Genomic DNA, 25,060 nt, shown 5'->3' with positions numbered 1-25,060 from the left:
ATCTCTTGCTGAGAAACACATAGGGGGAGATTTATCAAAACTGCCCTAGTTGCTTACTCCAACCAATCAGATTCCACCTATTATTTTTCAGATCTCCTTTGCAAAATGAAAGCTGGAATCTGATTGGTTGCTGTGGACAGCTTTACACCAGTTTGGTACATCTCCCCCACAGTCTCATTCTGAAAGTACAGCACAATTTCATTACTAATAATAATACGGTAGTTACTTTGATTAGTCTGAGAAGTCAAGAATTACTGAAGGAAGATATGAAGTCTCTACTATCCCCTTTCACACTGTGTAGATATGTCTTCCTGGAATGTATTTCCGTATGGATGGTATATATTTTATCCCTTTTACAAGCACGGTGATTTTTAGAAAAACCTTTCTACTTTTTCTTTCCTTTTGAATTGCCCTTCTTGCCTTTGCTCTTCCCTTTTTTGTCCTTTTTGGATTTCTTTCCATTTTTCCCAAGCTGATTAAGGTAAGCATAGGGTCCGAGTCCTTTCCGTACCATTACTCCACGCCATAAAGCTTGGATCTTAAAGGAAAACATTAAAAGGATTTTCGTCAGGATATAAATAGCTTTGCTTACTTTCACATAACCATACTGAAAAGTGTACCGGTTAATACCGATGAAATGCCTTGTGACATGGAGCCGTCTCCACTCATATCCCCTATTACATATCCTAAGTCAGTGACTTCATAGTTCATGCATGTAAAGCCCTTCTACAGGAGCCATGACAGATAGGACTGATCCATTGATTTTGATAGATTCCATTGACCTATGATGGATCTGTGCATTAGAGAGCGACAGAACCCGGACAGTGAGTACCCTAAATGTATTATGCGAATGAACTGTTTGGTGCAACAGCGGTGTCAACGTTGCACCTACAACTCCCTTCCCTATCGCTTATGGATTCCGTTACCACGGACCATAATGCAATTCTATGACGGAAAGCATAACAGAATGCCTTTAGAGGCATTCCGTTATTCATTCCGTCATAATAGAAGTCTATGGGCTGCATAACGGATCCGTCTCGTTTCCGTTATGCATTCAGTCATAGAATTGCGTTATGGTCCGTGGTAACGGAATCCATAACGCAATTCTGCTTTTACCAGTAAAAGAATTCGCTAATCTCTAATGACAACCTCTTTCTAGAACCTGCCATGTACCTCACTTGGATCCAGAGATCTCCCCAGTTTGAAAACTGTAGAATATTTTTCATGGGACAACCAGTGAATAAATCAGGTCGTAGAGGATTACAGTATTACAGTTACCTTTGTTGTCAGCGCATGTTTTCGCCTTTTCTCTCGTAAGTATTCCCATACAGCACTTCTCCCGAGGCCGCACACTGCTGCAGGTGGATCCACCATTGGATTGTCATCTAGTAAGAGCAGGTCCAACTTGTCTAACATGTCCAGGTTATCTGGTAGACTGGTCAGCTGGTTATTTTGAAGAAGCAGTTTTTGCAAACCTAAGCACGAAATTTTGCTATTTTTTTTTAACCTAGTAAATGTTTAAATGATAAGAAAAAGTGCAGAACAGTATTGTAATATCAAGTACTTTACCATGAAGGTGACATATGGCATCTGGTAGCTGCTTCAGGTTATTATTGTGGCAATCCAAAACTTCAAGATTACGCAGCAAGTTCAATGTGGATGGAAGAAATTCCAGGTTATTGTTTTCAATGTACAATTCTTTCAGATTCTAGATGGAGCCAAAGATTAATAATCCCATGGTATCCAATGCAATGACAGTAATTTATTATATTCATTTTTGTATTATTTATTGTGTTTAATTGCATTGGGGTCAGGCTCCCTAGGCCGTCTTCAAAGGTACAATATATCATTTCTTCTTATTTATTTGTTCAGGACAATATAGAAAATATGTATAATATAAAGTATCAATCTATAAAACATGCATGTAATGTAAAAAGAAAAGGGGGTCATTTATTAAGGCGTATTTCTGGATTGTATTACTCAAGATGCGGTATTTTGTGTGAAACTATTCTTTGCTATAAGAAAACACTAAAGGTATGGCTACACAGTGATTTTAGACGTGACACGTGTTCCAAGTATCACAGTGTAGCAGGGCAGTCATAGAAATGAATGGGATCACAGTACGACTCGCACTTTTGCTTTCGCAGTTTGATTCTGGGGTTTTGGTCGCAGGGAATGTGCAGATTGCACGGCGACTCCACTCTGTTGTACGGCTGCCCTGCTACACTGTGACACTTGGACGCATGAGACGTGTTGCGCGCAAAATCGCTGTGTAGCCGTACCTTGGGCTTACCTCTCTACAGTTATAATTGTCGTTTTAAGGTCCCTTCACATATATCTCGCGATCGGGGTCAGTCCCTCTCCAGAGAGAAGCAAAAAACGCCAGAGGGGAACTAAAGCCAGAACTGGGATCGTTCTTATACATCTGATGCATTAGTGGTGAAGCTGGATGTCAAATAGCACCAGTCAGAAAATGTCTGCATGCCGCCGCTATCAGTGTATAGAGGCCAGATCTGTGCACTGAAGCGCAGTACACCTATAGCAGTTGTGTCCGGCACCCGGACTAAAACAACTGGCTGGGCACAACTGACATATGTGAAGCAGGTTTTATACACATGTATGTTTTTTTTTGTATTTTATTTTGATTTTTTATCTTAATGATTCTTATATTATGTATATATATATATAAATCTAAACAAATAAAAAAATCAATAATGTATTGTAACTTTGTATGAAGACTGCCTGACTACAATGCATTTACTGACTTATGTATTTATTAGGGGTATGAACTAAGTAAGTGCTTTGCAATCTACATTACATTGTGTCCAGAGGTGAGCGGACCACGAATCTTTGCTTGCACTTATTATAATTTATGTCTCTGATATGCTCACACATTCTTACATTGTAACCTAAGGCTTCTTTCACACTTGCGTTTACATTTTCCGATATTGAGATCCGTCATAGGGTCTCAATACCGGAAAAAAAACGCTTCAGTTTTGTCCCCATTCATTGTCAATGGGGACAAAACAACTGAACAGAACGGAATCCTCCAAAATGCGTTTGATTCTATTCTGATACCGGAGAGCAAACAGCAGCATGCTGTGTTTTTTTTTCCGTCATGGGATGCGGAGCAAGTGAATGGGGACGGATCCGCTTTCTCTGACACAGTAGAAAACGGATACGTCCTCTATTGACTTACAATGGTTTTACTGCCAGATCTGTCTTGGCTATGTTAAAGATAATACAACCGGATCCGTTCATAACGGATGCAGATGGTTGCATTATCAGTAACAGCAGCGTTTTTGCTGATCCCTGCCGAATCAGGCAAAACGCAAGTGTGAAAATAGCCTAAGAAATGCATTAATTAACTATTAAAAATGATGGTTTTACCTTCAGCATGGAAATGTTGTCTGGTAAACTTGAAAGTCGTACACCAAGATCTTGTCCGATATAAAGTTTTTCCAACGACTCAAGCTGCACGATTTCTTCAGGGAACGCAGTGAATCTGTTCCCAGTGATCCCAAGATATGACAGCATTTTTAAGGATCTCACTTCTGGAGTAATCTATAAAAGGAACAAAGATCCTCTTTATTATCTTCTGAACAACTCAATGAAAACCAAAGCCCTGTTTTTTTCAGTTCCGTCACAGGAAAAAAAATAACAGAGGACACCAATAGCATCCAGCAACCCCAGTGACTTAAAATCTTTATGTTCTGCCGTGGCAGGAACAACTGCGCTGCATGCTGCACTCGTTTCTCCATCAAATACGATGAAATCTTATGACAGAAGCTTCTGATGGAAGTACGAACAGAGACTAACTGAGAAAAGCTACGCTTTTAGTCACTTATTAGAGGCCCTTTTACACAGGCCAAAGATAAGGGCAATTATCGGGAAGGAGCGCTCCTAATAATGCTCATTTCCAATAAGTGCCCTGTGTCAAGGCGCTGCCGATGAACAAGCTTGCTGAAGTTGTCATGCTATGGAGGAGATAGGTAAGCAGTGATCAAAAATATCTGCATGGCTGGAAACAAACGTCTTTGGAGATTGACTCCGCAAGACTTGAATTTTGTCTAGCATTACAATATAGTCACGCTGTCATTTGCAAACATCTTCAAAATACAATGTAAGGTCTGGTTGTGAAAGAAAAAAGGAAGGGGTGGGCACAGGTGGCAGGCTCAACAGACTACATCTTCCCTGGCCAGGCTGTTGACATATCATGTAGCTTCCCGGTAGTCCAGGGTGATCATGTGCTGATCAGGGAGGTGACAGGTACTGTCACATTCCTGGTCAATGCATCAATAGGTAAATAGTCCAAATACAGAGGAGGATTGCTGGGAAACTACATCACAACTGCTGCCACCTAAAGCCCTACCCCATGGAGTATTAAGTTCAAGTTTGGGTCTTTATTACATATTTTTAATTGGGCCGTATAGAATGCTTTAGAAACTGATCTTTTGATTATCAGGCATGTGCCTTTTGATCATCAGGCAATATTTCCAGTCTGCAGTCTTCTGCAAGTCACTAAAACAAACAGAACTAGATGGAAGATGAACACATATCCCCGATTTAAAAGAAACGGGATTAGCATCTGAGTGGCGGGAGTCTGACTGTTGGGACCCCCTCTTTTCCTGAGAATGGGGGTCCAAATTCTCTCAAATGAATGGAGTGATGGTCGAGAATGAGCTGCCACTCCATTCATACCTTATGGGATTGTAGTGAAGGGCAAAAGGTTCAGCTACCTCCAGTAGTCCCACAGAGACTAAAAGGAATGGCGGCATACTCAACAACTGCTCCATTCATTTGGAGGTACAGTATTGGGATCCCTGTTCTCAGGACTAGTAGTGGTCCCAGCAGAAAGACCCCCACCGATCAGATGCAGACCCCCACCGATCAGATTTTAACACCTATCCAGTCAATAGATAGGTGTTCAGCTTGGTAAAAACTCTTTAGCTGCTTAATTTTACTTGGTGTTAGTTGTAGTCATAGCAGGGTGCGGCATTTCTACTGGGGCCTTACCATCACAAGTCCTCAGGATGAGGGGGAGATAAAATCAATGCCTTTAGAACAGTGGTTCTCAACCTTTCTAAAGCCGTGACCCCTTAATACAGTTCCTCATGTTGTGGTGACCCCCAACCATTACATTTTCCCATATGAGCCGCTGACGCGGCTGGGTATAACATAGTTATGGGGGATCTGTGGATGACGCTGTGTTGTGGGGGATCTGTGGAGGGCGCTGTGTTGTGGGGGATCTGTGGAGGGCGCTGTGTTGTGGGGGATCTGTGGAGGACGCTGTGTTGTGGGGGATCTGTGGAGGGCGCTGTGTTGTGGGGGATCTGTGGAGGGCACTGTGTTGTGGGGGATCTGTGGAGGGCGCTGTGTTGTGGGGGATCTGTGGAGGGCGCTGTGTTGTGGGGGATCTGTGGAGGGCGCTGTGTTGTGGGGGATCTGTGGAGGGCGAGAACCGCTGGTCTAGACTGAATACATTGTAACGAGCTCCCAGCAGTGAGAAGTAGGAAAAGTTTACATGTGTAATGGGTCAATCCTAAAAGCCAAGCATTTCAACCAGCTGCCTCCTATTTAGCAGGACCCTTCCCCTCACCTTGTGCTGCCCGGCAAGGCATGGACTCCGCAAAACCTGTGAGGAGTCCTGCGTTATCTGGTAGCGGATCCGGTAAGCTGCTCAGTGCGGCCTCCATGGATCGGACTTGTATTCCAGCACATGGTGATCTGGGAATCTGGAGAGGCCATCACTTGGGTCTGTCATGGAAAATCTCAGCGGAGTTCCGCTTTACATCGGGAGACTGCGCATGCGCAGGAGAGCCTTAGTAGGGAAATATTACGGCCCAGTGCGCAAGCGCAGCTAACTCCGGCCGGCGCATGCGCAGTGTCCCGGTGTGAAGCTGAACTCCGCTGAGATTTTCCATAAACTGTCGGTTTGCGCATGCGCAGATCGTCAAAACTCAGGAACGCCTCCTCACGTCATTAGCAGTGCGACGGGAAGTCAGGAGGTAGGGAAATCTCACGAAGTAGGGTAATGTAACGCTACAATCGTGCAGCCCTAATAGGAAGCCTCAGGCGACCCCCCGGAAAGGGCCGATCGACCCCCAGGTTGAGAACCGCTGCTTTAGAAGGATCTAGAAAGAGATGTATTCATTTGTCTTAATAAATAACGCAGACTTACCATGCTCATTAAATTGTCATCCATCGATAAGACTTGAAGCTGCGCGAGACCACAAATTTCAGGGGGGAAACTGGTGAAACAATTTTGGCTGAGATCTAGTATCTTTAGAGATTCTAGTTTTGCAAATGCAACGGGTAACAAAGACAAGCCAGTGTTTTTCAGATAGAGCACACAAAGGGAATGCAAATGGCATATCCTAGTTGGCAGCTTTTTTAATTCATTATTTGACAGTCCAAGTTCTTTTAGCTCTTTCAACTCACTGATGCCATGAGGAAGCTTGTGCAGGCAATTTCCAGAGAGGTCAAGAACAGCCAACTTCTTGCACAGACAAAGTGTCTTTGGGATGGTGGAAAGCTTATTGAAACTAATGAAAAGTTTAACAAGATTAGGTAATGATCCAATTTCTACAGGTAGAGACATCAGCTTATTTTTTTCAAGATCGACAACCTCTAGAGCTTTCAGAGCACATATCTGTGTAGGAAATAACTTAAGGGCGTTATTCTGCAGGTATATTTCTTTGAGATGTATTAAATTACTAACTTCTGGTGGGAGAGACTTTAGTTTGTTGTTGGACAAGCCAAGAAGTTGTAAATGAAGAAGGCGCTTGCACAGCTCAACTGGGAAGTCCTCAAGGTTTATGTCGTAAAGTCTCAGCTCTCGAAGTTGATGGACCTTGCTTATGACATCTAATGAGTTGTAATTAAGTGGGTTTGTGCTAAGGTCTAAACTCTGGAGATTCTTTAGCTCCCCGAGTTCCTCAGAAATGTGAACAATATTGTTGTTATTCAGGTAGAGGACTTTGATATTGTGAAACTGGCAGATCTCCTTTGGGATGACTTCAATACGGTTTTTCTCTAAGTGCAGTTCTTCAAGGTCTTCAAGACCTAGAATGGAAATAGGGATCTCCATGTGCTTTTGGTGAGCAGAATCCATGAAGAGAACACGGTGCTTTACAGGGTTGGATAATTCAGATTCTTTGTTTACTTGAACTGTCTCCATTATCTGCTCATTAGTGTCCAAAAAAACAGACGTAACTGCGTTTGAAAAGCGAACACCGAACATCTTGCCAGGTGGGAATTCAATAAGTTCAGACATGGTGGCAATTCCAGTTACCATTTACTGTGTAAAAAGAGAAAAAAAATTAAAAATACAAGAAAAATATGAATATCTTAGACCTAAGAAACAGTGATGTCTCGCAAAGGGTATTATGAAATGCACATACTGCCCAAGTGAGGTGGTAATATATAAAGCAACAGGACTAAGCTATCTGTAGACAAATTAAAGGGCTTGCTTGGTTTTAAGAGAAAATCGGACAACCCTCGACATCAGTCTGCAATAAAGAAGTGGTAAGTACCTACCTGGCAGATCCTGTGTTGCCGTTTTCTTCTTCAGGCTGTGCACGTTACATAAAAAATATCAAGGCTAACGTGATAATTAAAAATCTCTTTATTATATCAAATGGGTAGGGGTACAGGAGTGCCCATAATAAAAAATATAATGTCTTATAGCTAAAAACGGAAACAAAAACAAGCTTCCACAAAAAACTACAATAAGATATCAAAAAGATACCAAAAGGAATGGATGAGAGAGAACTATCCCTATTTCACCCTGGATATTTCTAAGCCCAGGGTTGCCCCCTGTTGGTGGAGGTTCCATGTCCCCATTCCGAAATCTATTATATCCCTATTACAACCCTAAATCCATAAAGAAATAGATAAACAAAAAATTATTAAGTGACCCCAACGTGTTTCACCTACACATGGAGGTTCATCAGGGGGTGATGTGTAGTAATGATGGGTGTGAGGAATATGGATTAATATTTACTGTCAGCCATGTTCCCACACCAACCATCTGCTGAAAGGTAGCAGATGTAGTGCCCTGCTTCAAAGCCCAGCCAACTGGCAGAGAACTTCTTGCAGGCCACCTTTGTTTACAATTTCACACATCCATTCAGCCAGACAGGAACCCAGCTAATGGAACAGGAAAAACTTCCCTGCACGGGGTCTAGGCCATTCCCCAGTTCAATGCACATTATCAGACACCACGGAACTGGCGATTTATAAGGAATTATGAATCGCCCCTCCATCACAGACATAAACCAGATGCATATTTGTGTCCCTGTGGCCACGATGGACAGGCCCGTGGTCATAGCTTGGTGGTGGGATGCCAGGGAGGGGAGATATACATATCTCCCCACAGAAACCAAATAACGGTACCATGCTTGGACTCTACTGGGAGCTGGAACCCAGGCAGATCCATCGGTCCCAAAACCACCCCCTGCGACATTCTGGTCTGGAGCCATGAGCCCTAATTGGTTTTATGTCTCATGTGCTGCCAGCCCAGCTGGACCCCTCCCAGAGGCCAGGGGCCAGCTACAGATTAAAAGGCTTGTGCCAGCAAGCGGGCATGTATTTTCTCTGAAGGAGGGTCACATCGTGCCATGTGTTTAGAGGGACCTGCAACCTGCTGACATCACGCCCTCCATGTGACTACAGCTAAGAACTCATCACCACCCAAAGGACTCCTATGCCTGGTAAACAGACTTTTGTTCTGCTCAACCCTGTTTGTACCACGCCATCTGTATTTGTAACCTAAGACCACTGTATATATTCTTTGTGTGTATAGTGTTATTTCTAGTGAGCCCTTAAGGCGATTAAATATATAATTTAATCTTGTGCTGTCTGGTATTTCGATCACGAATCCCCACGTCCGTGTTTCTGCCTAGTAATACGCTGCCGTGGGTTTGTTTTCTTACTATATATAATCCCGTAAGCGGACCGGGCTTATGTCAAACAAGGAACTGGTGGCAGTCTTTCCGGGCTGAGAACGCGCTGTTTAACTGGGGCAGTGAAAAGGCTCTCTCAGCTTGTTGTCTCTCTGTGCACGTGTAGACAGGAGGAATCTGTGAAAACTGTACCAAGACTGACCTTGCCCGCTCCTCCAGCAGGGTGTAACGTCAGTGTCCTATATAAGTTAACACAGAATGGTTAACATAGTTAACTAAGTTACTTACTGGTGCAGAGAGCCCACTAATATACGTCCAGCAGGATGCAGAGCTATGCAGCTAATGATTGAGGCGACAGCGCCCAACTTTTAAGGGCTGGCGCCACATGGAACTTCCGCACACTACAGGATATACTTCCGGTTCGGTGACACGCACCGTGGAATGCATCAGATAACTTCCTGTAGATGAAGCGCATTAGTGGAACGCAAGTAACATTACAGCGCGCAAAAAGACGCGCCTATGTACTCGAATATAGTCAAGTAAAACCATTAGTGCATAAAAGAGAGGAAGCTTCAAATGATCAATATATTAGATATCGATTGATATTAGAAAAATAAACAAAAAGAGGGGGTCCCTTACTCAATCATCGGGGGCCCCCTAGGCACTGAAGCAAGATGAGGTGACTAATGTGTGTCACCAATTCGCAAGGTGCTTTCCGCACCAATAAACCGGTTAATGAACACCATAATAGTAGAGGCCAAGCAAATTAAATGACAAGGAGACAGCAGGAGGAACAACTCAAATAAAACAGGTAAAGGTCAATCTTTCATTTAAGCCCACAGGTGACTGGGATCGGAAACGGTAGATTCATTCAGTCTCCTTTTGGAGGATCTTGGGGGGCAAAGGTACCATGTCAAAGGCAGAGAAACAAATAGTTTTTAAGTCCCCATTGTGATAATCATTAATATGATTAGCAACTGGTGTATTATTGAGTTTGACAATATCATTAATATGTTCGCAGACCCTCCGCCTAAATTCTCTATATGTCTTGCCAATATAATCTTTTGGACATGTACACTGGCAAATATAGATTACAGCCTTTGTTTTACAGGTAATGAAATCCCTAATCGAAAAGACACGTTCAGTGGCAGAGCAAGTAACAGTTTTGGTAGTACGTATAAAATTACATACTTTGCAGGTACCACACCTTAAAAAAACTGAGGGTTTCCTATCAAGCCAGGTACCCTCCCTCTTGGGGCCGGTATAATGACTATGAACCAAACGGTCCTGGAAACTCTTACCCTTACGATATAGCCATTAAGTGCCATCATCTGCAATTTTCATTGCATCCCTATATATATATATATATATATTTATTTTTGTTGCTAATATTTGTTAGTTTTACCAACATTACTTCAGATCACCCCCTGATGAACCTCCGGGTGTAGGTGAAACGCGTTGGGGGTCACTTAATTTTTTGTTTATCTATTTCTTTATGTATTTAGGGTTGTAATAGGGATATAATAGATTTAGGAACGGGGACAGGGAACCTCCACCATCAGGGGGCAACCCTGGGCTTAGAAATATCCAGGGTGAAATAGGGATAGTTCTCTCTCATCCATTCCTTTTGGTATCTTATTGTAGTTTTTTGTGGAAGCTTGTTTTCGTTTCTGTATTTAGCTATATGGCACTCCTGTACCCCTACCCATTTGATATAATAAAGGGATTTTTAATTATCACGTTTGCCTTGATATTTCTCTATGATTTTTCTACGTGAATTAGTACTTATCTTTCAGTTATTTACTTTCTGGCTCTTTTTGGGCACTATTTACCCAGTTGCAATGGTGACACCATGTTGACAACATGTGAGCGCTGCAGCCAATCACTGGCCTCTTTGCTGCTCCTCTGAGGCCAGTGATTGGCTGCAGCCAGGTAATTGGGCCGGCCAGGAGAACTGTAGCGGCAGCATGGGATATGCCTGATAAGTACTTAGCTGGCAGATCTTATGCTGCCGCTCTGTTCTCCTGGTCGGGCTCTATTTAGCCGGCTGCAGCGGTGGCATCATGTTGACATGCGACCACTGCAGCCAATCACTGGCCTCTTTGGAGCATCATGAAGGCCTGTGATTGGCTGGTGTGTTGTCAACGTGCTGTGGCCATGTAATTGGGTCAGCCAGGAGAACTGTAACGGCAGCGTGGGATCTTCCACATAAATACTTACCTGTTCTTTATTGCAGGTTGATCCTGACCAGTTTTCTCCCTTTTAAAGGGAATGTCCAGGCATACAATGCCACCCAAACTGCACACTGGCTGGTACATTTTATGAGGCTTGAGAGTATTGGGCAGGGTTCCCATTAAGTAGAATACCACCCATGCACAACACTTGCTGGGCACTGGACAGATAGTAGGGAAGAGTGTGCCTGGACACCCCCTTTAAACACAGCAGCTTAGTGGCTGATATGTGGAAACATCTCAAGAATAGTGGAGACTACAACCGGTCTGTCTGTGGAGTTCAGCTCGGGGAATGGCCTGGATATTGTACTGCAGTCCAACAAATGGCTGACACTACTGTAGTTATTATGTATGCTCTGGTATTATAATGGGCAGAAACGGTATGATAATCGTGTAGAGAACACCATAGCATATAGCAGCACACACAGTGAGTATGACTCCTCTATACGGCACTATATTACAGGGATAGCTGTGCTTTTACCACAGGATACCTCTGGAATATAGCTTACTAGGGATGAGCGAACTTCTGTTTTCAAGCTTGGCGTACAAGGTTCGGGAAATCTAAGAATTCCGTTATGGATTCCGCTACATAACTTATAGTCCGTGGTAGTGGAATCCATAACGAAATTCTAAGGCTACTTTCACACTAGCGGCACGGACCTCCGGGAGGCTGTTCCGTCGGGTGATCAGCCTGTCGGATCCGTCCTGCCGCTAGTGAACGTGTGCCCCCGGACTGCTGCTCTGTCCCCATTGACTATAATAGGGGCGGGGCGGAGTCCCGGCGAGAGGCTGCCGGAATAAATGTCGGACATGTCGTAGTTTTATTCCGGGAGCCTCTCGCCGTGCCTCCGCCCCGCCCCCATTATAGTCAATGGGGACGGAGCGGCAGTCCGGGGGCACACGTTCACTAGCAGCAGGACAGATCCGACAGGCTGTTCACCCGACGGAACAGCCTCCCGGAGGTCCGTGCCGCTAGTGTGAAAGTAGCCTTAGATAACCCGAACCTTGTAGAAAACACAAGTTCACTCATCCCTATAGCTTACCATGAAGTCTGCCACGATTTGTCTTCTGCTGGATCCCTATATACCTGGCATGAAATCCTACAGGATCTGGCTTGCCTACTACCAGAATTTTCATTTTTTTCTGGACAACTTATTCCAAAATCACAGACAGCTAATATTTTTTTTATGGAAAAATTTGAAAACCACAATGAATGATAAAGATTATTAGTACATGTCTATAGCTTAATGTACCGATAAGAACTCATTACCAGCATTTAGGGCTCATGCAGACGGCCCTAAATTGTGCATTGGGGACTGCAAATCCACGGGCAACATCCGTGCGTTTCTGCAGACCCATTCAACTTGAATGAGTCCGTGATCTAAAAAATAGAGGCCGTTCAAGTGAATGGGTCCGCATCTGTCATGCGGTGCGCAAACGGCCGGCCCCGTATATTAAGGACTGTGCAAAAGATTCTGGGTGCCTCCATATGGGCTCCATATATACAGACTATGGCACAGTGAAATCCCCACATTACTCCTATAAAACCAGGGACCACAGACCTCTATGGCTGCCCCTGTGTACAACCAGCTATGTAATATGGCCCATAAAGTGGGGGAGGATTTGTGAAAGTTGCATCAGGCCCCCGTGTAGTCAAGCACTGGTCACATGATCCCAGGGGCCCCACTACACCGGCTGGCCCCTGATGGCAGTGCTGTACCAGATATCGGTAATTCACACAGCCTACCAGCTCACCGTGCCCGCTCTTCTCCGCAGTCCTGTGTGTACAGGCGGCTGCCATGACAACCGGAGGACAACAGTCAGCGGAGGAGAGACAGGCCGGAGCTGCACGCGCTCCCGTAACTCCAGGTAACTACTCCTCTTATTATGGGGTCTCCCTGTGGAGACTGCTCGGCTGTAGCCCGGTCCTTACCACCTACTTTATAAATGCAAGACAAGGGTGTTCAGCATTGTTTATTACCCCATAAAGATGCCCCAAGACCCCTGCACTAGAGGGCGCAATTGCACGAATTACAGTGACACCTGGCGGCAGGAATACATAATAACTACAGTATACTCCTCCAATATTAGCAGCATAGGGGTAGGAAGGATGTGACACCCACTAAAACCGGGTTCATGGTTCACATTTAGTATATATGCAGCTAAGTAGGAAGGGGGGGGGGGGGGGGGGGGGGGGTGATTCTCCTCTTAAAGAGACCAGTCCTGTATGGAGGCACCCTGAGCTACAGATGGATATCTGGCTTGGATATTGGATATTCCCTTGTGGAATCCCAAGGCTTGATGGAAAGTCAGCTCTTGACTCAGAGGGAGCCACTTCCAATAGGGGGCGCTGGCGAGACGGTTCCCTTTCTTAGGAGATACCTCTGGGATCTACAGGAAATGCTCCTGGTGTATGCGCTGAATGTATTCATTTTATGGAGCGGCACATGCCGATAGCAACCATCTGGGTGGTGTGCGTCAGATATTTCTTCCTGTTTTTTTACCGTATTAGAAAGCCTAGTTGACTACAGTTCACTTCCATTGTTATGCTTACAGCAGTGCTGGATCAGTCATGCGACGGACGCCATGGGCGCCTGAAAAATCCCATTGACTGTAATGGTTTCAATCATGGTATCCGTCATTTTACTGCATCCTGCACTATTGTGTCTGCCACAGAGATTTCTAACTGAGCCTCCAATTCAGATGTAAATGAGGCCAACACTTTTCAATTGTGCAAAGAAACCCCTATAGCATGCAGTATAGTGGTATTGTCTTCTTTCCAGTTGGAGTCAATGACAGATTTATGCATCTACATGACCGCCATATAATAGGAGAGCCTAAAAAACAGATACCAACAGGTGGTTGGCGGTATTCTGCCCGTGATGAAAATTCCAGATACATGATGCCTTTTATCAATCACAGATGGATGGAAATGGAATCCCATTCTTATAGGGGTATTCCCACCTGAGACAATGGGGGCATATCCCATTGTCAGATAGGTGCTGGTCCCACCGCTGGGACCCGCACCTATATCAAGAACGGAGAGAGAAAAGTGATGGCTGGAAGACCCCTGGGTTTCCAAGGTCCGGCCACCACCAAGCGCTCTCCCCATAGAAGTGAATGGGAGCGCACGGCCACCGCTCCCATTCATTTCTATGTAGCCATCGGAAATAGCTGAGGCAGGACTTTGCCTGCTGCGTTTACGAGATAGTTGTGGGTCCTATTGGCTGATATTACCTATCAGGCAATGGGGGCGAATCCTAGCGATATGCCCCCATTGTCTGTGATGGAAAAGTCCCTTTAAATATCTATTTTTGTTTTTATGAACAGGAGCCTATTAGGTTCATTTGACATATAGGTTTTTTGTCATTTTTCACAGTTGTTTTTGGTGGCCTTTTTCCGCCACATGTTTTTGTTACCTTTAGTTTAAAGGGAACCTGGTATCTGAGATGCAGGCATTATGTTATAGAGCAGAAGGAGCTGAGCAGATTGATATACAGTTTTAATTGGGTAAGATTCAGTAAAACTATTATTTTATTCATTTAAATATCTGCTGATTCTGGACTTTGAAGTCCAGGAGGCGGTCATTTTCCCACGTGGATAAGCTGCACTAGTCGTGTCTGTCAGCCACTTATCTCTCCCTCCACATGCAGCTAAGTTGAAAGATGATTTAACATTAATTAGCAGGCGGGGGGGGGGGGGGGGGGGGGGGGTACAAGCCAGATGAAAACAGGATAAGGACACGCAAGTTGGACATGCATCTTCTGTTATGTGGTCATGAAGCAGGAGCATTTTCACACATGTTCTCATATGGGGGTTATTCACACAGTATGGGTGTTTTACAGTGGATTCCGGGATACGGACGGGAATAACTAGGCTCACACACAATGGCTGTGTGAATAATAAGTGATATTACTGAATAATATGAGAAACAAAGCAATCAATGGCATCAGTGTGCTTAGAAGCCCATCTCTTGTGCGTGCCAATGCCCAAGATAGTGGACAACAAGGGGAGTAACTTGCTCAGGAGGTGTCTTAAAGAGGTTGTCTGGGATTTTGATATTTGCAAACAAGAATAGGCGTTTTTACAGTAGGTCCCAAGAAGATTGTGGTATGTGTCATCGCAATTCATACGATTTCCTTCTTCTTTGTGTGGTGCCACATCAATTAGAAGTATAAGTATGTGCATGCCATACAGCTTTCATCATGAGCCCAGACACACTAGGTGGTTTCATGGTGGTTTCATCCCCCTAAGCAAGACCCCTGTTTATTTAAAAATACAGTACATTCACATATATAGCAGACATGACATCACAAAAGGGGTGTTCCTAAAGAAGAGACTATTGGCTCCTTAACCTGATAGGAGTGGTTTCAGCAACTTCAACTGAGTTCATAGGTAGATTTGAAAACTGTAATGTAATCCCCATTTCCCCCCTCCCCTATTTACCTTAAACAAAAGAATGCACACATGGTTTAAACATCTGGTTTGCGGCCATCTTGTGGACAAAAATGTGTACTACAGAATGTTCACACCACATACACATAGAGAAAAAAAGTTCATCTCTCACATATGTACACGGACCGCATCCATATTTTGTGGATACCCGATTAGCGAACCGCAAAATGTATACAGCCGCAGGGATGAAGCCTAAATCGAAGCACGAGAACTAACCACAGTAGCCGATATTAACCCTTACACACAGTGTTCATATTGTTGTTTACTGCCATGAATTCCACAAAATCAGTAATTGCAGCAGTAAATGACCATTTGACTGCAGCGTGTGAATAGTCCTTTCCAGTGACCTTCACAATTCACAGATATTCGTATGATCACTATGGTTTCTAAAAGAAGTGTCTTCTGTTTCTTCTAGGTCCTCAGCTTTTTATCAGGGACCTGCACAGCCGTACATTTGTAGTGAGCGTAATCTTACCAGTAATCATAGCCATGACTACAGGTCTGAGCCAGCAGTACATCATGGCATGTGCAGAATTACACCTACCAGTTAACCATTTCATTGAAGAAGTGTTGAGACAAGCTGTGCAGCCAGAGTAAGTGTCCTTATATTACCTAATAATGTCCTGATTGTTGAATGACACATTACATTGTAGTATGGGCTGATGCACCTACAAAAACATTCTGCTATGTTTTGTATAGTTACCAAATAATCTAAATCCTTATGGAAAAGGGGTGGCCACTTTCTGGCTATTGTTAACCCATGAAAATGATTGGTATAATGTCATACTACACTGTATTGTATATAAGATGACTATATGGCACTTATTAGCATATCCTTTGGTGACATTCTGTTCCATTTTCTATATTTTATAAGGCATGCCCCCTTGTTGGCCAATTATTTTGTGCTCTCCATAAAATGGCTGCTGATGGAGGGTCATGAGACAAATCACTCAGCCTCCTCCATTCAGATACACAGCACCTGCCATCTGCACTTGCACTGGTGGGAGTTTAGTGCAGGTGCAGTGTGTGTTATTGGAGTCTGGTCACATGACCCTCCATCAGCAGCCATTTTATGGACAGGACCGCTTTGCGGACAGTGCAGCAGATTAGCCCAACAAATATAGCAAATGGCACAGAATATCAACAAAGCACATATGAGTAAGTGCCATATAGTAATCTTACATACATATTGTTCCACAGTGGCCAGAAAGTGGCCAACCCCTTTAAATATTATGTGTGCTTTATATTTTATGTATCATTCATATTATACACTCACCTAAAGAATTATTAGGAACACATGTTCTATTTCTCATTAATGCAATTATCTAGTCAACCAATCACATGGCAGTTGCTTCAATGCATTTAGGGGGGTGATCCTGGTCAAGACAATCTCCTGAACTCCAAACTATGTCAGAATGGGAAAGAAAGGTGATTTAAGCAATTTTGAGCGTGGCATGGTTGTTGGTGCCAGACGGGCCGGTCTGAGTATTTCACAATCTGCTCAGTTACTGGGATTTTCACGCACAAACATTTCTAGGGTTTACAAAGAATGGTGTGAAAAGGGAAAAACATCCAGTATGCGGCAGTCCTGTGGGCAAAAATGCCTTGTGGATGCTAGAGGTCAGAGGAGAATGGGCCGACTGATTCAAGCTGATAGAAGAGCAACGTTGACTGAAAAAACCACTCGTTACAACCGAGGTATGCAGCAAAGCATTTGTGAAGCCACAACACGCACAACCTTGAGGCGGATGGGCTGCAACAGCAGAAGACCCCACCGGGTACCACTCATCTCCACTACAAATAGGAAAAAGAGGCTACAATTTGCACGAGCTCACCAAAATTGGACTGTTAAAGACTGGAAAAATGTTGCCTGGTCTGATGAGTCTCGATTTCTGTTGAGACATTCAAATGGTAGAGTCCGAATTTGGCGTAAACAGAATGAGAACATGTATCCATCCTCTGATGGCTACTTCCAGCAGGATAATGCACCATGTCACAAAGCTCAAATCATTTCAAATTGGTTTCTTGAACATGACAATGAGTTCACTGTACTAAAATGGCCCCCACAGTCACCAGATCTCAACCCAATAGAGCATCTTTGGGATGTGGTGGAACGGGAGCTTCGTGCCCTGGATGTGCATCCCTCAAATCTCCATCAACTGCAAGATGCTATCCTATCAATATGGGCCAACATTTCTAAAGAATGCTATCAGCACCTTTAAGGCAGTTCTGAAGGCAAAAGGGGGTCCAACACCGTATTAGTATGGTGTTCCTAATAATTCTTTAGGTGAGTGTATGAAAATGCAGAGACTGGCTTATTAATTAAGCAATGCATTTTTCTAGGCAGTATATATCTGCACTGAAGATCTGTGGAAATAATCGACTAGTGGCTGTTAAACGTGTTACAGATGAAGATTTTCTTGCTATTTCCCGTGTATTGAAGCAAAATAGTTACATAACAAGTAAGTCATTTTTAAGTATTTTGTATGAATGACAGAGATAGATCGATGGATAGATAGATATTAGACAAATAGATAGATGATAGATAGATATTAGACAAATAGATAGTAGATAGATAGATAGATAATAGATAGATACCAAAACAATTGTTGGGTGGTTACAATACAGTGTAATATGACATTATATTAATCATTTACATAGTAACATAATTGAATGAATATGTTAGAGATGTTAGAGAACACTATTGGAAATAGGACCTAGAAAGTACATCACTACCTTTAAGGCAAGGGCTACACGACGACACTGGTCGTGGCCAGGATTGTTCAGCAGCAGTGATCCCATAGAAATGAATGGGATTGCTGTGACAGTCACAAGAAATCCAGCAGTGTTGGATTTCTTGCGAATGCCGCGGCGATCCTATTCACTTCTATGTGATCACCACTGCTCAGCAATCCTGGCCACGACCAGTGTCGTCGTGTAGCCCTTGCCAAATGCACACGGATGAAAACAAGCTAGAACTTAAACTGGGTTATTTTGTTCCTCAGAACCTCAGGCCATAGAATTTCATCCTGAAGTAGTCTTACATTCTTATAATACATGTGTATCTCAGATAGGTCTCATGCCAAAGTATAGTCAAGGGCATTATCTGTTCAGCTTCATGAAAAAGATATTAAGAAGGAAATACTTTTATAATTGGAACTCTCAATAAACATAAGTGTAACTACGGTTAACCCTTAACTAACTGTTCATAAAATGGAAAACTCACTAATATGGCAGACATCTTTGCAATAGATAGATAATAGATAGAAAGGTTATATATATATATATATATATATATATATATATATATATACACTGCTCAAAAAAATAAAGGGAACACTTAAACAACACAATGTAACTCCAAGTCAATCACACTTCTGTGAAATCAAACTGTCCACTTAGGAAGCAACACTGAGTGACAATCAATTTCACATGCTGTTGTGCAAATGGGATAGACAACAGGTGGAAATTATAGGCAATTAGCAAGACACCCCCAATAAAAGAGTGGTTCTGCAGGTGGTGACCACAGACACTTCTCAGTTCCTATGCTTCCTGGCTGATGTTTTGGTCACTTTTGAATGCTGGCAGTGCTTTCACTCTAGTGGTAGCATGAGACGGAGTCTACAACCCACACAAGTGGCTCAGGTAGTGCAGCTTATCCAGGATGGCACATCAATGCGAGCTGTGGCAAGAAGGTTTGCCGTGTCTGTCAGCGTAGTGTCCAGAGCATGGAGGCGCTACCAGGAGACAGGCCAGTACATCAGGAGACGTGGAGGAGGCCGTAGGAGGGCAACAACCCAGAAGTAGGACCGCTATCTCCGCCTTTGTGCAAGGAGGAACAGGAGGAGCACTGCCAGAGCCCTGCAAAATGACCTCCAGCAGGCCACAAATGTGCATGTGTCTGCTCAAACGGTCAGAAACAGACTCCACGAGGGTGATATGAGGGCCCGACGTCCACAGGTGGGGGTTGTGCTTACAGCCCAACACCGTGCAGGACGTTTGGCATTTGTCAGAGAACACCAAGATTGGCAAATTCGCCACTGGTGCCCTGTGCTCTTCACAGATGAAAGCAGGTTCACACTGAGCACATGTGACAGACGTGACAGAGTCTGGAGATGCCGTGGAAAACGTTCTGCTGCCTGCAACATCCTCCAGCATGACCGGTTTGGCATTGGGTCAGTAATGGTGTGGGGTGGCATTTCTTTGGAGGGCCGCACAGCCCTCCATGTGCTCGCCAGAGGTAGCCTGACTGCCATTAGGTACCGAGATGAGATCCTCAGACCCCTTGTGAGACCATATGCTGGTGCGGTTGGCCCTGGATTCCTCCTAATGCAAGACAATGCTAGACCTCATGTGGCTGGAGTGTGTCAGCAGTTCCTGCAAGACGAAGGCATTGATGCTTTGGACTGGCCCGCCCGTTCCCCAGACCTGAATCCAATTGAGCACATCTGGGACATCATGTCTCGCTCTATCCACCATTGTCACGTTGCACCACAGACTGTCCAGGAGTTGGCAGATGCTTTAGTCCAGGTCTGGGAGGAGATCCCTCAGGAGACCGTCCGCCACCTCATCAGGAGCATGCACAGGCGTTGTAGGGAGGTCATACAGGCACGTGGAGGCCACATACACTACTGAGCCTCATTTTGACTTGTTTTAAGGACATTACATCAAAGTTGGATCAGCCTGTAGTGTGTTTTTCCACTTTAATTTTGAGTGTGACTCCAAATCCAGACCTCCATGGGTTAAAAAAATTGATTTCCATTTTTTTATTTTTGTGTGATTTTGTTGTCAGCACATTCAACTATGTAAAGAACAAAGTATTTCAGAAGAATATTTAATTAATTCAGATCTAGGATGTTATTTTTGTGTTCCCTTTATTTTTTTGAGCAGTGTATATATATATATATATATATATATATATATATATATAGACAACGAAAGTTCAGGGCAGCACACCTAGTAGTAAATGAATGGGTGCCAGCGATGAAAACACCTTACCAAGGTGTGTAATACAGAAGGAATAAAGACACCGCAGCACATCCGTTGGTGAAAAAGTGTGAACCTTTATTCACCCTTTTTCACCAACGGATGTGCTGCGGTGTCTTTATTCCTTTTATATATATATATATATATATGGAATACATAAATAAATGATAGATACTATCTATCTATCTATCTATCTATCTATCTATCTATCTATCTATCTATCTATCTATCTATCTATCTATCTATGTATCACACAAGAGGCACAGATCTTTCCATAATACTTTTTCTTTGTTGGTTCTATTCCTGGTTTTGGCTTACAAATACTGACAAAAATTATTGATCAAATTCTGACCATGTGAAAGTGGTCCTAAGGGAGTTTTCCATGGAGAATTTAAGTAGTCATTCTCACCTCCTCTGACCACCCACTACTGCTCCTTCCACTACTGCTTTGGTCCCTGCTGCTCTCCATTTCCTTCCCCCGGCATGATACTCTGGAAATACCAGAATAGACCAATTCAGCCAATCTCTGGGCTTAGTGGCCTCAGCCATTGATTGGTTAAGTGGGTCTTTCCTGGGACTTTTGGTATTTTGAACCAGGACAGAAAGTGCTGAGCTGCTGGGACCGGAGCAGCGCCAGAATTTTCTGGCCCTTTAAAATAAAAATTATCCATGGAAAACCCCTTTAATATTATTGCCAATCTATGGTGTCATTTCAAATTTTCATTTTCTGTTTAGAAGATTTATTTTATTATTATTATTATTATTTTTTTTTATAAAGATCTTGATCTTAGATTCAACAATTTGACCAATAATGGTGCCGTGAACATCACCAGATTTCTTCAGGTATGTTGCAAGAAGCAGATTAAAGGCATGCATGTGTTATGCACTGTCTGTCAATTTAATTGTACTGTACATGAGAATAAGCTGATCATAAAGTGCCTGCCTGTTAAACAATTCAGACAGCACTCCAATTTTTTATGATGCTTAATAGATTTTTATTGGCCGGACATGGTGGTACACAAAGAAACGTTTCGGGCAAGGGTGCCCTTCATCAGGCTGACATACAAAAAATGTAAAAATAGCTACACGTAAGTATACAACCATAAGAAAAACATGATTATTAATAGTTTACATGATTGGTGGTAAAAAAAAAAAAAATCAATGTAATGGATCATGTCACATTGAAAATTACCGGTAAGTATCTATCCAAAAATATCATCGGTACATATTTTTCCGTAATATTCATCAATACATTTCATCAATAATTCTCATCAATAGTTTCATCAGTAATTTCATAAATAGTTTTATCAGTAATTTCATCAGTGATTCACATGAATGCTTATATCACATAGTACATCTGGTAAAAAAGTGACCACCAGGGGGCACTGAAGTGCTGAAGCATAATTAAGAAACGGATAGTGGAGGGATATAGCTGCAAAGTTAGCAATGCAGTGCAAAGCAAAGAAAAATCACAAACTGGCAAAGATTGAGACACAAAAGGAGGTGCGCCACTCCCGCACCAATCGGCTTTGCCTCCCGCTTACTTAACATGGTTCCCGACACGTCCCAGTAGCGCCGGCTCCTTCCCTGGTCGAGTGGACACTCTTTGGTAGGTCCTTTTTACCCCCTTTTATCTCTATTACCGCAGGCTGGTCCTAAGTGGCTCTTGTCCGCCTCCTTTTGTGTCTCAATCTTTGCCAGTTTGTGCTTTTTCTTTGCTTTGCAGTGCATTGCTAACTTTGCAGCTATATCCCTCCACTATCCGTTTCTTAATTATGCTTCAGCACTTCAGTGCCCCCTGGTGGTCACTTTTTCACCAGCTGTACTATGTGATATAAGCTTTCATGTGAATCACTGATGAAATTACTGATGAAACTATTGATGAGAATTATTGATGAATATTATGGACAAATATGTACCGATGATATTTTCGGATAAATACTTACCGGTGATATTCAATGTTAAAATCCGTGGATCCATGACATGATCCATTATATTGATATATATTTTTTTACCACCAATCATGTAAACTATTAATAATCATCTTTTTCCTATGGTTGTATACTTACGTGTACCTATTTTTCTATTTTCTTGTATGTCAGCCTGATGAAGGGCACCCTCTGTGCCCGAAACGTTGCTTTGTGTACCACCATGTCCGGTAGTGCTGTCTGAATTGTTTAAAACGAATCGTGTTCCAGGAGGTGGAGCCAGGAACAAAACCTTGACGGGCACCCACACCAGCCAGAACTGACAAAGTGCTGTGATCAAATAGGATTACTATAAAGTGCCTGCCTGCCAGGACCCCCAGTGATTGGCTGTAATCTGCGGGGAATGCTGTCAGTAAGTGTTCAGTTTCCTTGCGGCGCCACCACTGATGAAATTAAACATTACACGGTACACATTCATATCAACTGGCCGCCTGTGTAATGCAGGACAGGGCGAATCCTCCAGAGTGAGAGAACTTCTTCGTGAGCGCTCTCCATTCTGGCCAAAAAAAATGAAGATTCTGAATAAGGCCTCACTAATACGTTGTATGAAAATGGGCCTAAACTGAACAATTCTTTTAAAGAAGTTAACAATAATTATTTTTGTCTCAGGACAGTTGCTCGATTTTTCATTTAAATCTTATGGGGAATGACATTGAAACAGATGGTGCAGAAGAAATTGCTAAAGCATTGCATGTAAGTAAACCTTGGCTTAGATTTACTAATATGTCACTTCAATCTGTCTAAAAAAAGTTGGTCAAATTAAGTTTTCTCAACCCCCCCCATCTCAAAAAGGGGTGTGGCTTATCAAGAAGGGGGCAGGGCTACAGAGGAAATGGTGCAAGGCCTAAATTGCGACAAAATGTTGTCATCTAAAAGGTTCACTTACATGCTGTGGATTTTGTTGCAGAAACTTCCACGACTGAAAATTTGTTCTATTCATTTAAAATGGGGTGGAAAGCACATGGATTTCTGCAAGCCTCATTCAGGTGAACGGAACAGATTTCACAGCGTGGGAGTGCACCCTAAGGGCTCATTCTGACGACCGTATTTATGTATCCGCATCCAGTCTGCAAATTACCATTCATTTCAATGGGGCCTCAAGAGATGCGGACAGCGGCCCCACAAAAAAGATAGAGCATGTCCTATTTTTGGCCGCAATTGCAACAAGAATAGGCATTTCTATCATAGGGCTGGCTGCAAAATGCGGAACCCACATGGTCAGTATCCGTGTTTTGCGGATCCGCAATTTGCGGACCACAAAACACATACGGTCGTCTGAATGAGCCCTAAATGTGCCACAAAGTAGGCCAGCCAATCAATGGTATAAACTTAGACAGGCAGGCTAAACACGCACCAGATTTATTACACAACCTGACCCACTGTGATAAATCAAGTGCATTTCAACCCCTTCTCATCGCAGCCATTTTTAATTTTTGCATTTTCCTTTTTTACTCCCTGCCTTCCAAAAGCCATAACTTTTTAATTTTTCCGTTTACATAGCTGTTACCAGGGCTTGGTTTTTAGCATGACACTTTGTGCTTTCTAATAGTACCATTTAATATTCCATAAAATGTTTTGGGAAGCTTGGAAAAAATTATTAATGAGGTGGAATTGGAGAAAAAAAACGCAATTGCGTCATAGTTTTACAGTGTTCACCGTGCAGTAAAAAATATGTATTATTTTTACTCTGCAGGTCGGTAAGATTACAGCTATGGCAATTTTTTTATAGTGTTTATTATGTTTTAATATGTTTAAAAAATAAAGAACTTTGAAAAATAAATTTTCTACAGTGACATGACTCCATTGCTGTTCAATTTTTGATATTTCTTTCACATTTTCTTGCTCAGAGAAATGACACTCTTAGAAGCCTAAGAATGACGGGCAACAAAATTGGGAACAAGGGAGGAATGTTCTTCGCTGCAATGCTGCAGATAAATTCAACTCTTGAAGAACTGGACCTTGGTGACTGCAACTTGGTATGTCCAAGCTTAGGAAATAAACTGTCTTAGGCCTCATGCACACGACCGTTGTGTGCACCCGTGGCCGTTGTGCCGTTTTCAGTTTTTTTTCGCGGACCCATTGACTTTCAATGGGTCCGTGGAAAAATCGGAAAATGCACTGTTTTGCAGCCGCATCCGTGATCCGTGTTTCCTGGCCGTGAAAAAAATATGACCTGTCCTATATTTTTTACGGCCAACGGTTCACGGACCCATTCAAGTCAATGGGTCCGTGAAAGAACACGGATGCACACAAGATTGGCATCCGTGTCCGTGATCCGTGGCCGTAGGTTAGTTTTTATACAGACGGATCCGAAGATCCGTCTGCATAAAAGCTTTTTCAAAGCTGAGTTTTCACTTCGTGAAAACTCAGAACCGACAGTATATTCTAACACAGAAGCGTTCCCATGGTGATGGGGACGCTTCTAGTTAGAATACACTACAAACTGTGTACAAGACTGCCCCCTGCTGCCTGGCAGCACCCGATCTCTTACAGG

General features: G+C 43.1%; 2 protein-coding genes across 2 annotated transcripts in view; one reads left to right on the top strand and one right to left on the bottom strand.

Annotated features, from left to right (window-relative positions):
• Window positions 1–12,900, bottom strand: LRRIQ4 (leucine rich repeats and IQ motif containing 4). Its single transcript, XM_040431068.1, has 6 exons — window positions 12,885–12,900; window positions 6,182–7,300; window positions 3,391–3,564; window positions 1,570–1,708; window positions 1,279–1,475; window positions 1–538 (listed from the first exon to the last, which is right to left on the bottom strand). The coding sequence occupies exons 2-6, from the start codon at window positions 7,295–7,297 to the stop codon at window positions 386–388; spliced, it is 1,779 nt and encodes a 592-aa protein (XP_040287002.1). The 5' UTR covers window positions 7,298–7,300; window positions 12,885–12,900; the 3' UTR covers window positions 1–385.
• A 76-nt stretch (window positions 12,901–12,976) lies between these two features.
• LRRC34 (leucine rich repeat containing 34) overlaps window positions 12,977–25,060 on the top strand; it is a 31,014-nt gene continuing 18,930 nt past the window's right edge. The window contains exons 1-6 of the mRNA XM_040428202.1: window positions 12,977–13,006; window positions 16,008–16,185; window positions 17,936–18,054; window positions 21,357–21,421; window positions 23,176–23,259; window positions 24,414–24,542. Coding sequence (XP_040284136.1) covers window positions 16,082–16,185; window positions 17,936–18,054; window positions 21,357–21,421; window positions 23,176–23,259; window positions 24,414–24,542 — 501 coding nt within the window. The 5' untranslated portion in view covers window positions 12,977–13,006; window positions 16,008–16,081. The remainder of the gene's footprint in view (window positions 13,007–16,007; window positions 16,186–17,935; window positions 18,055–21,356; window positions 21,422–23,175; window positions 23,260–24,413; window positions 24,543–25,060) is intronic.

The sequence above is a fragment of the Bufo bufo genome, chromosome 4 (assembly GCF_905171765.1).
Source record: "Bufo bufo chromosome 4, aBufBuf1.1, whole genome shotgun sequence".
Lineage (NCBI taxonomy): Eukaryota > Metazoa > Chordata > Amphibia > Anura > Bufonidae > Bufo > Bufo bufo.
The sequence above is the reverse complement of the archived record's forward strand: the minus strand, read 5'-3'. Positions and strand labels throughout refer to the sequence as shown.

Coding starts and splice junctions, on each gene's coding strand:
- LRRIQ4 (XM_040431068.1), bottom strand. CDS start 7,297: ATGGTAACTGGAATTGCCACCATGTCTGAACTTATTGAATTCCCACCT. Junction 1,476..1,569: donor TGCCATATGTCACCTTCATG/GTAAAGTACTTG, acceptor TTTCGTGCTTAG/GTTTGCAAAAACTGCTTCTT. Junction 539..1,278: donor AACATGCGCTGACAACAAAG/GTAACTGTAATA, acceptor TTTTCCTTTAAG/ATCCAAGCTTTATGGCGTGG.